General features: G+C 39.7%; 1 protein-coding gene across 2 annotated transcripts in view; it reads left to right on the top strand.

Moving 5' to 3' along the window:
* The window catches only part of SH3YL1 (SH3 and SYLF domain containing 1), a 52,017-nt gene that overhangs the window by 9,626 nt on the left and 29,568 nt on the right, over positions 1 to 12,823 (top strand). For both annotated transcript variants that reach the window (XM_062626272.1, XM_062626271.1), the window contains exons 2-5: positions 3,819 to 3,929; positions 5,882 to 5,995; positions 6,504 to 6,568; positions 9,872 to 9,984. In XM_062626272.1, the coding sequence (XP_062482256.1) occupies positions 3,819 to 3,929; positions 5,882 to 5,995; positions 6,504 to 6,568; positions 9,872 to 9,984 (403 nt within the window). The remainder of the gene's footprint in view (positions 1 to 3,818; positions 3,930 to 5,881; positions 5,996 to 6,503; positions 6,569 to 9,871; positions 9,985 to 12,823) is intronic.

Raw genomic sequence — 12,823 nt, 5'->3', positions numbered from 1 at the left:
TCATTGTCTTAATAACTCTGCTAGGAATCATGCATTGTCAGGCATGTAGCTGTCCATTCTACAACAGTAAAAGTAAAGCATATCTTCCACGTTAACCTTACTGAACTGTAAAAATAATTAAGTACTATGAAATGTACTTAATTACATTAAGTACCATAAAATGTGTATTCAAGACATCTCTACGTCTAAAATACCTTAAGTGAAAACATACATACAAAAGTGTGCATCTGACTATGCAAGTGGACATGCACTGTGTGTTACAATATTATGAGTTATAACAATCATAGAATTGTTGGGGTTGAAAGGACCTCAAGATCTTCTAGTTCCAACCCCCCTGCCATGGGCAGGGACACCTCACACTAAACGACCTTGCCCATGGCTCTGTTCAGCCCAGCCTTGAACACTGCCAGGGGTGGAGCATTCCCAACTGCCCTGGGCAAACCATTCCAGTGCCTCACCACTCTCACAGTAAAGAACTTCTTCCTTATATCCAGTCTAAACTTCCCCTGTTTAAGTTTTAACCCGTTACCCCTTGTCCTGTCAATACAGTCTCTAATGAAGAGTCCCTCCCCAGGATCCTTGTAAGGCCCCCCTTCAGATACTGGAAGGCTGTTACGAGGTCTCCACTCAGCCTTCTCTTCTCCAGGCTGAACAGCCCCAACTTTCTCAGCCTATCTTCATATGGGAGGTGCTCCAGTCCTCTGATCATCCTCATGGTCCTCCTCTGGACTTGTTCCAACAGTTCCATGTCCTTTTTATGTTGAGGACACCAGAACTGTACACAATACTGCAGGTGAGGTCTCACAAGAGCAGAATAGAGGGGCAGGATCACCTCCTTTGCCCCGCTGGTCATACTCCTTTTGGTGCAGCCCCGGATACGGTTGGCGTTCTGTGCTGCAAGCGCACACTGCTGGCTCATGTTAAGTTTCTCATTGACCAGCACACCCAAGTCATTCTCTGCAGGCCTGCTCTGAATCTCTGCCCAACCTGTAGCTGTGCCTGGGATTGCTCCGACCCAGGTGTATGTCCCAACACCGATCCCTGAGGGACACCACACATTACTGGTCTCCATCTGGACATTGAGTCACTGACTACAACTCTTTGGGTGCAGCCATCCAGCCAGTTCTTTATCCACCGAGTTGTCCATCTATCAAACTGATGTTTCTCCAATTTAGAGATAAGGATGTCATGCAGGACAGTGTTCAATGCTTGCACAAGTCCAGGTAGATGATGTCTATTGCTTTAACCTTGTCCATCAGTTCCGTAGCCCCATCATAGAAGGCCACCAAATAATATACTAAATAATAAATAATATACTAAATAATATACTAAAAGTGTAGCTTTTGTATGTTCTTGAGAAGAATGGCATTGCAATATGCTTTTTGACTGCCTTGGTGTATGTCCATGCAAAAGTAAAAGTCTTATTTTTTTCTCTTATGACATGTTGGTAATGTTTTCTCTCTGACCTTGAAAATCCAATGTCAAAAGTAAAAGTAATGGAGACGTTTTCTCCAGCCCAGTTTTTTAATCAAAAAATCAAATGCAATTGTTCATGTTTTGTTTGGGCTACACTGGCGTCTCTCCTTCCTGTGTCTGTGTAGCTGGGATCCAGCCTGGAGAAGGCTTACAACCAAAGAGGAAACGTATGTTCAAAACTCCTGCAAGCTGACTTACAGTTCTAGTGTCGTAACAGCTAAGAGAAAATTGCATATGCCAATAGGTTTTTCTGAAGGTCCTCAGAGGCTTCAGTGATTAATGCTTTGTCTTCCCCTATCCTTTCACACATGGAGATCAGGCTATAATCTTAAATTCCTGAAAACAGAAAGGATTATTAGGAGATAGAATTAATATGTCTTCTCTCTGTTACTGTAATGCAGTTTAGAGCCTGTGGCATGCTGCGCACATATTTCCTTCCTTTCCCAGAGGCTGATATTTCTGCACAGCCTTGTGATGTCTGCTGTCACTTCCCACTCTCCAATGTTATATCTGCTGCATTTTCACCAAAGCCAAATGTGTTGCTTCAAGCTTTTGCAGGGGCAGCTAGTTCAGAGATTCAGCTGTCAAAACCTTTCTTGTTCTGGCAGTCTTCCTTCTTGCTTGGAGAACATACTGAGGAATATAGCTAATTTTAAAAAATAGAAGTGTAATTCCTATTCTAGGCAATGGAACCTGGCCAGAAACTTGGCTGACTTGCCAAGTGTTTCACTTAGTCTGAGCTGAATTGCTGCTCTCCAAGCTTCATTGATTTAATATCAAAATGTGTTTAGGCCTCACCTTCATGGTTTTGGGTGGGAGTGTTGCCTAGAGTGAAGAGCTGAATTAATGTTCAGGGAACACCAATTAAACAAACTAGGCCACTTTTGACTGAACATTGTTTCTTTATGCATAGTCTTTTCTGTGCTTTTGTGAGTTTAAGAACAGTGGAATTTAATGGAAATACTGTCAATAGCTGTTTTTAGGGACAAGGCATGAGACTAGATGCATCTTTGGTCTGAAAATGAATTAATGTATTACTGGGACAGTTTCTTGCTGGTAAACTTCAAAGTTGTGGGTGTTGATACGTCCAGATGGGACAAGAAGAATAATTTAAGTGGTAAGTTGGGTGGGTTTCAGTAGGTAGAAGAACCAAGACTAACTCATATCTTTTTATCTGCACTAAGGCCTCTTTTTGACAATCTACAGGTGAAATGTTACTGTTCATACATAAAGTGGTATTTATACTATAGCAGAGTATTACTATCTTATCATAATTGATCCTGTTCACTACTTGATTAATGGCAGGTGATCTGGTAGATCTAAATGGATTCAACACTTTTCTGTAGAATTTATAATCTCATGGATTTTGGAGGTACATTTCAAGGTCTTTTGTATTTGCTGCTGTAGTCTCTAGCTTTATAAAGCAAACAGTCTATCTCAAATCCCTGCTTTTTCCTGAGCTGAAATACACAGAGGTGCTTATGTTGGGTCACATTAGAGAGAAAATATTGATAAGCCCTTCAAGAGCAAGTAGATTTCTAAAGAAGATGTCTAGGTCTGAAACAGAATTTTGTTCATTTTGAGAACATACTGCAAGTTTAGCTCTGTAAGAGAAGTTCCCTGAAGAGATGATAACCTTTTGGTGGTCATTGGTCAACAGTTGCCGATTTGAAGGACAGCAGAGTTGGTGGGGATACAGAGAAGAGCAGTTAGATTGATCAGAGTGATGGAGCAACTACATTGAGGAGAGACTATGAAGGCTGGGCTGAAGAAGTAGAGAAGGCTGTGGAGCTGTAGCTTTCTATAAAAGCATGAAGATAGTGGATTTGTTGAATAAGGTAGTTGTTCACCAGAATTAGTGAGATTTGAACTAGCAGCCGTTCACTATAACTAGTAGATTATTTTAAATCAAGTATTTAAGTATACTTATACAAGTATAAGGTAGAGAACTGCTGCTGCAGGTGTTCTGGAGGCGAAAGAGTATCAGCAGGTTTGAAAGGTATTAGACAAATTCATATGCAACAAGCACATCAATAGTCATGGGAAAAACAGGATGTATTTACTACATCCTTTGCTGTTACCAGCATGGAGTCTGGGGAATTACAAGAGCGCAGATAGTGGAAAAGAACTGGGCTTGCGTGTTCTTTCTAAGTGGCATCTTCTGTTACAGCCATCAGAGACAAAATGTAGGTCTGATGCAGAAAATCATTTCTTGTATTTGCTGTTTCCCATTTGTTTAGTTTACCCTTTATTTGTGAAGAATCACTTTTCTCATACAAATTATACCTTTATATGAGCTACACTGAGCTGACCATAGATATAATTTTTTTCATGTTTTACAGTGAATAACCCTATACCTTCCAACTTGAAGTCAGAAGCTAAAAAGGCAGCTAAAATATTGCGAGAATTTACTGAAATAACTTCTAGAAATGGACCCGATAAAATCATACCTCGTGAGTAAAGAAAATGTTCCGATTCCGCTAAAACCTCCAGCACTCCCCTGTGTTGCACTCATGCTCTTTTTGTCAATTCCTTCTGTTTTCACTGGCCATAAGTTAGAGAGGAATGGAGATCTGGGGTGCCATATCTCTTATGAAAGCATTTTGGAATTGAACAGTTTCATTTTGCTGTATTCTAGTCAGACACTACTTGCTGGGGAAGAGCTTTCGTATGCTTACAACCACAGGGTACCTGAACAGGAAAGCTTCCCTTTAGGGTGGACGACTGTCTTTCGTGCTTACCCTGTGAATGTGTTTTTAAGGGAGAACCTGGAAGACTAGCTCTAGTTCTTGAGAATATCTGTGTTTGTTAGAATTAGCAAGGTGAAAATAAGTTGAAGGAGAGAGATCAGGGTATCTTTCTCCTTTGATATTCTTATTTTCTGCTGTCCTCTTTATTCTGCAGTTGTTATTCTGTGTTTCTACTAGTGTCCTCCTTCATCTGGTATTGCTGTTTGTGGCTTTGAATTAATAACTATTATGTTCCAGAAGGTCTGTAATAAGACTTGCAAGATGATGACACTTTATTTGCCACAATATGTCCAACGATAATAAGCTCATTAGGCTGCTGTATGTCATTGTGATTTAAATTCAGACTCCTTTCCTCCGAAATCTGTGAAGACGTAGACGTCAGCTATCTTGCTAAGGGTACTCGCAGTGTTCATGGCAGTATGCAAACTAATTGTGGATGAGCTAACCAGGATAGATGAAGGAGTTGTGACAGTTTAGGGGTCAGTACGCAGGCTACCATGACCTGTGACAAGTTTTGTGGTTGACTGTGGAGATGTGGGTTTAGCCCCAGCCAGCCACTGGCTCAGTCCCTCCCAGTGGGATGGGGGAGAGAATTGGAAAAGTGAGAAAACTCATGGGTTGAGATGAAGACAGTTTTATAGGTAAAGCAAAAGCTGCCCACACAAGCAAAGCAAAACAAGGAATTCATTCACTTCATTCACTTCCCATTGTCAGGCAAGTGTTCAGCCATCTCCAGGAAAGCAGAGCTCCATTACATGAAACAATTGCTTGGGAAGACAAATGCTGTAATTCCAAATGTCCCTCCCTTTTTTTTCCTCCTTCAGCTTTTATTGTTGAGCATGACTCTGTGTGGTCTGGAATTATAGGCTGCAAAAGTTGGGGCTGTTCATCCTGGAGAAGGCTGAGTGGAGACCTCATAGCTGCCTTCCAGTATCTGAAGGGGGCCTATAAGGATTCTAGGGAGGTACTCTTCATTAGGGACTGTAGTGATAGGACAAGGTGTAACAGGTTAAAACTTAAACAGGGGAAGTTTAGTTTGGATATAAGGAAGAAGTTCTTTACTGTGAGGTTGGTGAGGCACTGGAATGGTTTGCCCAGGGAAGCTGTGAATGCTCAACCCCTGGTGGTGTTCAAGGCCAGATTGGACAGAGGCTTGGGTGACATGGTTTAGTGTGAGGTGTCCCTGCCCATGGCAGTTGGGTTGGAACTTGATGATCTTAAGATTCTTTCCAACCCTAACTATTCTATAATTCTATGAATGTCCTTTGGGTCAGTTGGGGTCAGCTGTTCTGGCTGTGTCCCTTCACAATTCCTTGTGTACCTCCAGCCTACTTGCTGGTGGGGTGAGGTGAGGAGCAGCAAAGGCCTTGAATGTGTGTAAGCTCTGCTCAGCAGTAACTAAAACATCCCTGTATTACCAACACTGTATCAGCACAAATCCAAAACATAGTTTCATACTAGCTACTATAAAGAAAATTAACTCTGTCCCAGCCAAAATCAGCACAAGGCATCATCAGTTCAGCTTTCTGTATTTTTCTTTAAGCTTTTGCTTTGATTATTTGACTCTTCTGTCTTCAGAATCGTTAAAGTTTTATTTTCCCCTTCTTTCACAAGTTTTCTTGCAAGATCTTGAAGAAATTATTTTGCTGTTTCAGCTCATGTAATAGCTAAGGCCAAAGGCCTTGCAGTTTTGTCTGTTATCAAAGCTGGATTTTTGGTGACTGCTCGAGGCGGAAGTGGAATTGTATTAGCTCGTCTTCCTAATGGAAGTAAGTGGATATTTTCCTTTTCTACTTCATGGGAGAATTAAAAGAGAATAATAACAATAAAAAAAAATCTTCAGTTTTTTTTTCATAGTATAAAACAAAAGCTGTGTGAGGATTCAAGCCAGTAGGTGACAATGTTTGGTTTGAAAGCTATTTTCAAAATATTGTACGTATTTTTTACCAGATGTAAATGCTTTCAGTATCTTTGTAGAAAAGGGTGAGATATAAAAGCATATGGATTAAAATTCATAAGAAGAATGAATTATATCCAGTTATGGACAACTCTATGATAAATAATTTGTAATGAAGGTTTGTTAGATCACAAGGGTTTGTATTTCTCAAATTAATTCCTGTGGAACAAACCAGTATAGTTATGTGATTCTATTATAGTGGGTTTGAACATAGTTTTAAAGAGAGAATTTGCTAGTAGTTTTTAACTGTAATAGTAAAATTAGTATTCCTTGTAACATGTGGTAAAGATTCTGTAAATTTGTCTTGTTTTGCTTGACAGCCTGGTCTGCTCCTTCTGCAATAGGAATTGCTGGCCTGGGTGGTGGATTTGAAATTGGAATTGAGGTATAATTTTTCATTTGAAATATTTGTTGGTAACTTTTTTTGCAAGAAATAAAAATATATTGACAAAGATCTAAATGTTAGTGAGATAGTAGAATCTATTTTTCTATGTTAAAAAGCTATTACAGAATTCATATATATATAAAGACAAACAAAGCAGGGATTTTTATCCTATCAGTCTAATTGCTTGAAGTGATTTAAATGAAAACAAGTGACATAACAGCTATTTACTTGATTTCTCACTTCTAAAAGACTGAATTTTTCCCTTATGGAAAGTTTCCTTTCAGTATTCACATACAAGCCAATTGGAATTAATTAAAAGTATTCTAGACTTCATACAGTATCAAATGCTTTATGAAAGAGTGCAAGGACTCCATCTGGCAAGAAACAGTGAAAGGAATTGAAGGCTAAGTAAAATGGAGCCTAGCTAATGTTACTGTTCTTCATGCCTTTCCCACTCAAACTTGTGATTACTGACTTTGGGAATACCAAAACTGATTGTTCCTCCTGTCTAAGAATGCTGCAGAAAACAAGCTAGTTTGCAGCCAGCAGAAATGGTCAAGTAAGTTCAATGGTCTCAGCATGTTCAGAAAAATCCTGTTGATCTGAGCCCTGTCAGCACTTTGCCTCTGCTTCCTGTCTCTTCCTTCTCACAGTTCTCACCTGTGCTTGTTTCCATCTTTCTTCTTCTTTTCCACCCTAGCCTCCAGTTCTGCCCTCTTTTGTTTCTGTTTAGCTTCTTTTCTGCCATTCCCACAGAAAATCAAAGTAACAGTATGCTGCCAGCAAAATCTGTTGCTATGGGTGTTCTGCTCTTCAGAAGAATCCATGCATAGCTGACATGCATGGTCCACACCGGTTCCCAGTGTGTCTCTTACAGCTAAACAGCTCTTGACAGCCAGTTAGCTAGCACTCACATAATGAGCGAAGGATCAATATTTTGTTGTATCCTCGTTTGCTGTGTGATCTCAGCCATTATTGCTATGCACTTTTTAAAGGACGCTGTGAATATGAAATTACTGATTTTTTTTTTTTTGATTTTTTTTTTTTTTGTAGGGATTTTTCTTCAGTGTTCATGGCTACAGGTTCTGAACACATTACAAAACATTGAGTTTGAGCCACAGCATCCAGGGGTTTAAGGGGGTTGGGGGGAGGGATTGTTGTTTTTTTTTTTTGGGGGGGGGGGGTTAGCTTTGCTTTTATGACAATGAAACAGATTTTTCACATGCTTTGATTAATTTATGAAACTTTTCCTTTAATCATCTCCATCTGATATTTTAGATAATGTAACCATTACTGATACTTACTGAAATAATTTCGACACAGAAGCTACTTCTGAGATGGTGTGTTTTTTCTGAGCAATATTTTCCTTTATTTGAAATTTTAGCTTACAAAATACTGCTTCCTTATTGGCATTATAATAACACAATCTTATTTATTTCTTCTAGAGAAGAGATGCTATTCAGAAATACTTAAGTGGCTTAGTAGCCCAGAGTCCAATATCAGCATCCAATATCAGTCATATATAAACTTAAACCTTGTAGAAATAAGTTGAATTTTATTCCTGTAGGAGAGATTATAGTTGGCATAGTTGTAGTGGTAATTATGGGTGGTTTTAAACAACAAGGAAATCACAGACTTCAGAAGTCACTGTAAGCAACCTGGTACCTCAAATTAAAGAACAATTTTTAAACTCATCTAGATGCTTTCCTTGAGAATTTTCTCACTATAGATTAATTTAGCTTTAGTTGTGGATTCAGCCTCTTAATGGGTTAGAGGAGGTAACAGCATCATGAATGACATTCTCTTTCCATCCTTGGATGATTCAGAAAGTACTCATGTCAGCTATCTTTTCTTTGGGATGGGGTGGAGCTTACCAGGGGGCTAATAACAAAGGCCTGTCTTACACTGTGTGATATTTCTGGGCCAGCTTTGTTTTGCAAATAATTTGGTATTTCCTCTTGTATTCCCTGCTGTCACTGTTTGGAATGTGGGGTAAGTCGAAAGTTTTTTCTGAACCTGGCATTCAGTCAAGTCCATAGGATGAAAGATCAAGCACAGCAGTTCTTGGATAATCAAGGTATCTGTTGAAAAGATAATCCAACACAATAAGCTGCAATAGTGTAATATACTTTGTTGATCAGGCTGGTATATTTTTTAATACATGTAATGTGTTTACTGAGCTCTCAGATAAGATATTGATCTTTATAGGATCATGCTTGTGTTTGAAAGACTTTTTCTTTCTTTTAAAACTCTTCCTAGTTTGAGAAGAGTTGTAGGAGACTTTTATTGAAATTTGTTAAATCATAGAATTGTAGTATCATAGAATAGTTAGGGTTGGAAAGGACCTTAAGATCATCTAGTTCCAACCTCCCTGCCGTGGGCAAGGACACCTCACCCTAGACCATGTCACCCAAGGCTCTGTAATCAAAGACAGTTATAGTTTTACAGTGCTGATGGTAATTGGCATAAACTTAAATACTAGTAGAAGTTCTTTGATGTAATTTTCTGTCACACTTCAGGCAAATAAAGTCTTCTAGAAATAGTGATTTTTCTTTTTTTTTTCCATTTTGCATTTGAACCTTTCAAAAATACTTTGTTAGCTTTTCAGTTATTTAGTTAGGTTTCTTGAAGAAACTGGCTACATCTCATGTATTCAAATCTTAAAAAACTAAATATACATTTATATATGTACATATATACATATATATATTAAACAGCTAATTTTCTCAAGAAAATAAAGTCAATAATGGGATAAACTGTATCCTTTTTGCTGTTTATTCTTTGAACAGTAATTTTGTTTACTAAGATCTGTCTTGCTATTATTGATTCCATTATTGAAGGATCAAAATTATTTTCTTAATCTAATCTCCCTTCTCATCTGAAAATGCCTTCATAACTGCTTGCAAAAGCTATAGAAAATAAAAATTTGTTAATTTGGAAATTTTGAATTAAAACAGGGTTTCAGTTGCAGCTATTGCTTATCACATACTGACCATATCAGTGCTTGGGAAAAAATCAGTCAAATTTGATTTTTAGTTTAAAAATACCTTGCAGAAAAAGAATCAACTTTATTATGAAAACTGTTTCAAATGAATCCTTTACAAGTAAAGAAGTAATTCTCTGAGAGAATGAGTGATTCTTGCTTGAATTAAAGCCTTAAACAAGCTGGTGCTTAAACAAGCTGAGCTTAAACAAGCTCATTTGCGGCTTCCACCTGCTTTCCTACAAAACTGAAGATACTCCTCCCATGATGTTCTAATTTTCTTCTTAAAAAGCATACTACTTTTATTTGATATTTTGTAGGTTTCAGACTTAGTAATCATACTGAATCATGAAAGAGCAGTAGAAGCTTTTGCCAAAGGAGGTAATCTTACACTTGGAGGAAATCTTACTGTGGCAATTGGACCTCTGGGGAGGTGAGTGAAATACTTTCCTAATAGATTTGAGTATAGGGTAGTTAAGTAAGGAAGATAGTTTTTAAATCTATATATAGACATTAATGTGGCTTTTTCTGATATGTTACAAAACAACCTGGGCAACCTGTACTGTATGTTGACTGGATCATGCTGTTCTTGTAGTGTTACACCTTTTAAGTCACTTGTTGCCCTCTTTTGTTTGTGGGGGTTTTGTTTGTTTGGTTTGGTTTCTTTTTTTGATAAAGGCACTTATTGGTAGAAGGAAAGTGTTCTGACATTTATTCTCTTTTTACAGGAGACTGCTTGAGTAGGCTCAATAAAGAGCACAGGCATTATTGTGCCTGAGCGATCATTTTGTTAATTACAGGTTCTGCTTTCTGTCACCACAGATCTGCCTGACAGTAAATAAAAATATACCAAATAATTACTTTTAAACCTTAAAGCAGGTTAAGCCAGCTGGCTTTGAAGGTTAAGATGGTGTAATCACAGGATAATTTAACTTGAAAAGGGATCTTACAAGAACTCTACTCCAACCTCCTGCTCAAAGCAGAGTCTATTTTGACTTCAGATCAGGTTGCTCAGGCCTTTATTCCAGCTGCATCTTGGAAACTTCAAAAGGTGGAAACTGCTTAGGCTCTCTGGGCAACCTGCTTGACTGTTCAGCTGTCTTCATGGTTAATTTTTTTCCTTACATCCAGTCAAAACATTTGTTGCTTCAATTTATGTCCGTACCTTTTTATCCTTCCACCATATACTGCTGGTGACTTCATATTCTGGATTGCCTCTTCACAGATACTTAAAGGCTGCTACATTCTCCCTAAGTCATCCCTTCTCCAGACTTACCTAGCCCACTTGCCTCAGGCTATTCTCTAGGACATGTGCCTCGTTATGCCTTTTTTAATTATGGTTTTTTTTACTGACCTTTTTTTATTTCCATGTTCTCTGACAAAATAAAAGGATAAGATGATTCCTGTTCCACAGATGAGAGAGATCTATGGATCAGGGGTGAGCAGTGAATGTCATCTGCCTTTCAAAGGCATTCAGTATAGCGTTCTGCATCATCTCCATGTCCAAGCAGGGCTATTTCGGCCTTGGTGTCGGGGTGGGACAGACTAGCAAATAGGTGACAAAACAGATAAGCAGGCTTAAGAACAGTGGTGAATGATTCATGTTGTACTCAGAAGCCAGGTTTCTGTGGAATTCCTCAGAAGAGTCTTATGAGACCACTCCTGCTTGATATTTTATCAGTTACCTGGAGGAGCAGTTGCAAAACATTCTCTTCAAGTTTGTGGATGACACCAAATCAGGGGGTGCACTTCAGGGTAGGACCACCATTTTGAGTGATAGACCGGGAAGATCCAACAGGAAACTTCCTGAAGTTAAACAAGGACATATGCAAAGTTCTGCACCCTTGGTTGGATGAACCACGTCATGTAGGCAAGCCTGCCAGGCTGGATAGCTGCCCTATTGGGAAGGTACCAGCACCCTGGTGGACAGTAAGTTGAATATGAAAGCGTACAGAACAGAAAACAGCATCCTGAACAGTGTAAAGCTCTAATCAGTGGATAAGAGACATAACTGTTCCCCTTTACTTGGCATTTCATAGACAGTCTAGACTATTTCGTCCAGTTTCAGCCCTACAGTACAATAAAGGTGTTTATAAATTTGATTCTGTGCAGTGAGTGGCTACCAAGACGGCCAGGGACATGGATTACATGTATAATGAAGATGGGAGGGCTCAGTTTATTTAACCTGGAGAAGACTTTGAGGTCTTCCCCAAAAGGGAATCACCAAGAAGATGGAGCCCAATTCTTTACTGAGGTGCATGTCAAGGCAGTGAGAAATGATAGTCATTAATTTACACAAGAAAGGTTATGACTGGATATGAGAAAGAAAAAAACATGATTATGACAAAAATAATTGGAGCAAAATTATTGCATTATTGGCAAAATCTTGGAGCAGATTCTCCTGGAAGGCATGCTAAGGCACATGAAAAACAACAAGGTGCTTGGTGACAGCCAGCATGGCTTCACTAAGGGGAAATCCTGCCTGACCAATTTGGTGGCCTTCTATGATGGGGCTATGGAACTGATGGACAGGGGTAGAGCAGTTGATGTCATCTACCTGGACTTGTGTAAAGCGTTCAGCACTGTCTTGCACAACATCCTTGTCTCTAAATTGGAGAGACGTCAACTTGATAGGTGGACCACTCGGTGGATAAAGAACTGGCTAGATGGCTGCATGCGAAGAGTTGTGGTCAGTGGCTCAGTGTCTGGCTGGAGACCAGTAACGAGTGGCGTCCCTCAGGGATCGGTGTTGGGACCGGTCTTGTTTAACATCTTTGTCGCTGACACGGACAGTGGGATTGAGTGCGCCCTCAGCAAGTTTGCCGATGACACCAAGCTGTGTGGTTCGGTTGATACCCTGGAGGGAAGGAATGCCATCCAGAGGGACCTTGACACGCTTGTGAGGTGGGCTGATGCCAACCTCATGAAGTTTAACCATGCCAAGTGCAAGGTCCTACACCTGGGTCGGAGCAATCCCAGGCACAGCTACAGGCTGGGCAGAGAAGAGATTCAGAGCAGCCCTGTGGAGCAGGACTTGGGGGTGCTGGTCAATGAGAAAATGAACATGAGGCGGCTTCAGTGTGTGCTCACAGCCCAGAAAGCCAGTCCTACCCTGGGCTGCATCAAAAGGAGCATGACCAACAGGGTGAAGGAGGTGATCCTGCCCCTCTCCTCTGCTGTCGTGAGACCTCACTTGGAGTATTGTGTACAGTTCTGGTGTCCTCAGCATGAAAAGGACATGGAACTGTTGGAACAAGTCCAGAGAAGGACCA

This window comes from Pezoporus occidentalis, unplaced genomic scaffold (genome assembly GCF_034315485.1).
Source record: "Pezoporus occidentalis ecotype Australia unplaced genomic scaffold, CSIRO_AGI_Poc_V1 ctg29, whole genome shotgun sequence".
Taxonomy (NCBI): Eukaryota; Metazoa; Chordata; class Aves; order Psittaciformes; family Psittacidae; genus Pezoporus; species Pezoporus occidentalis.
The sequence above is the reverse complement of the archived record's forward strand: the minus strand, read 5'-3'. Positions and strand labels throughout refer to the sequence as shown.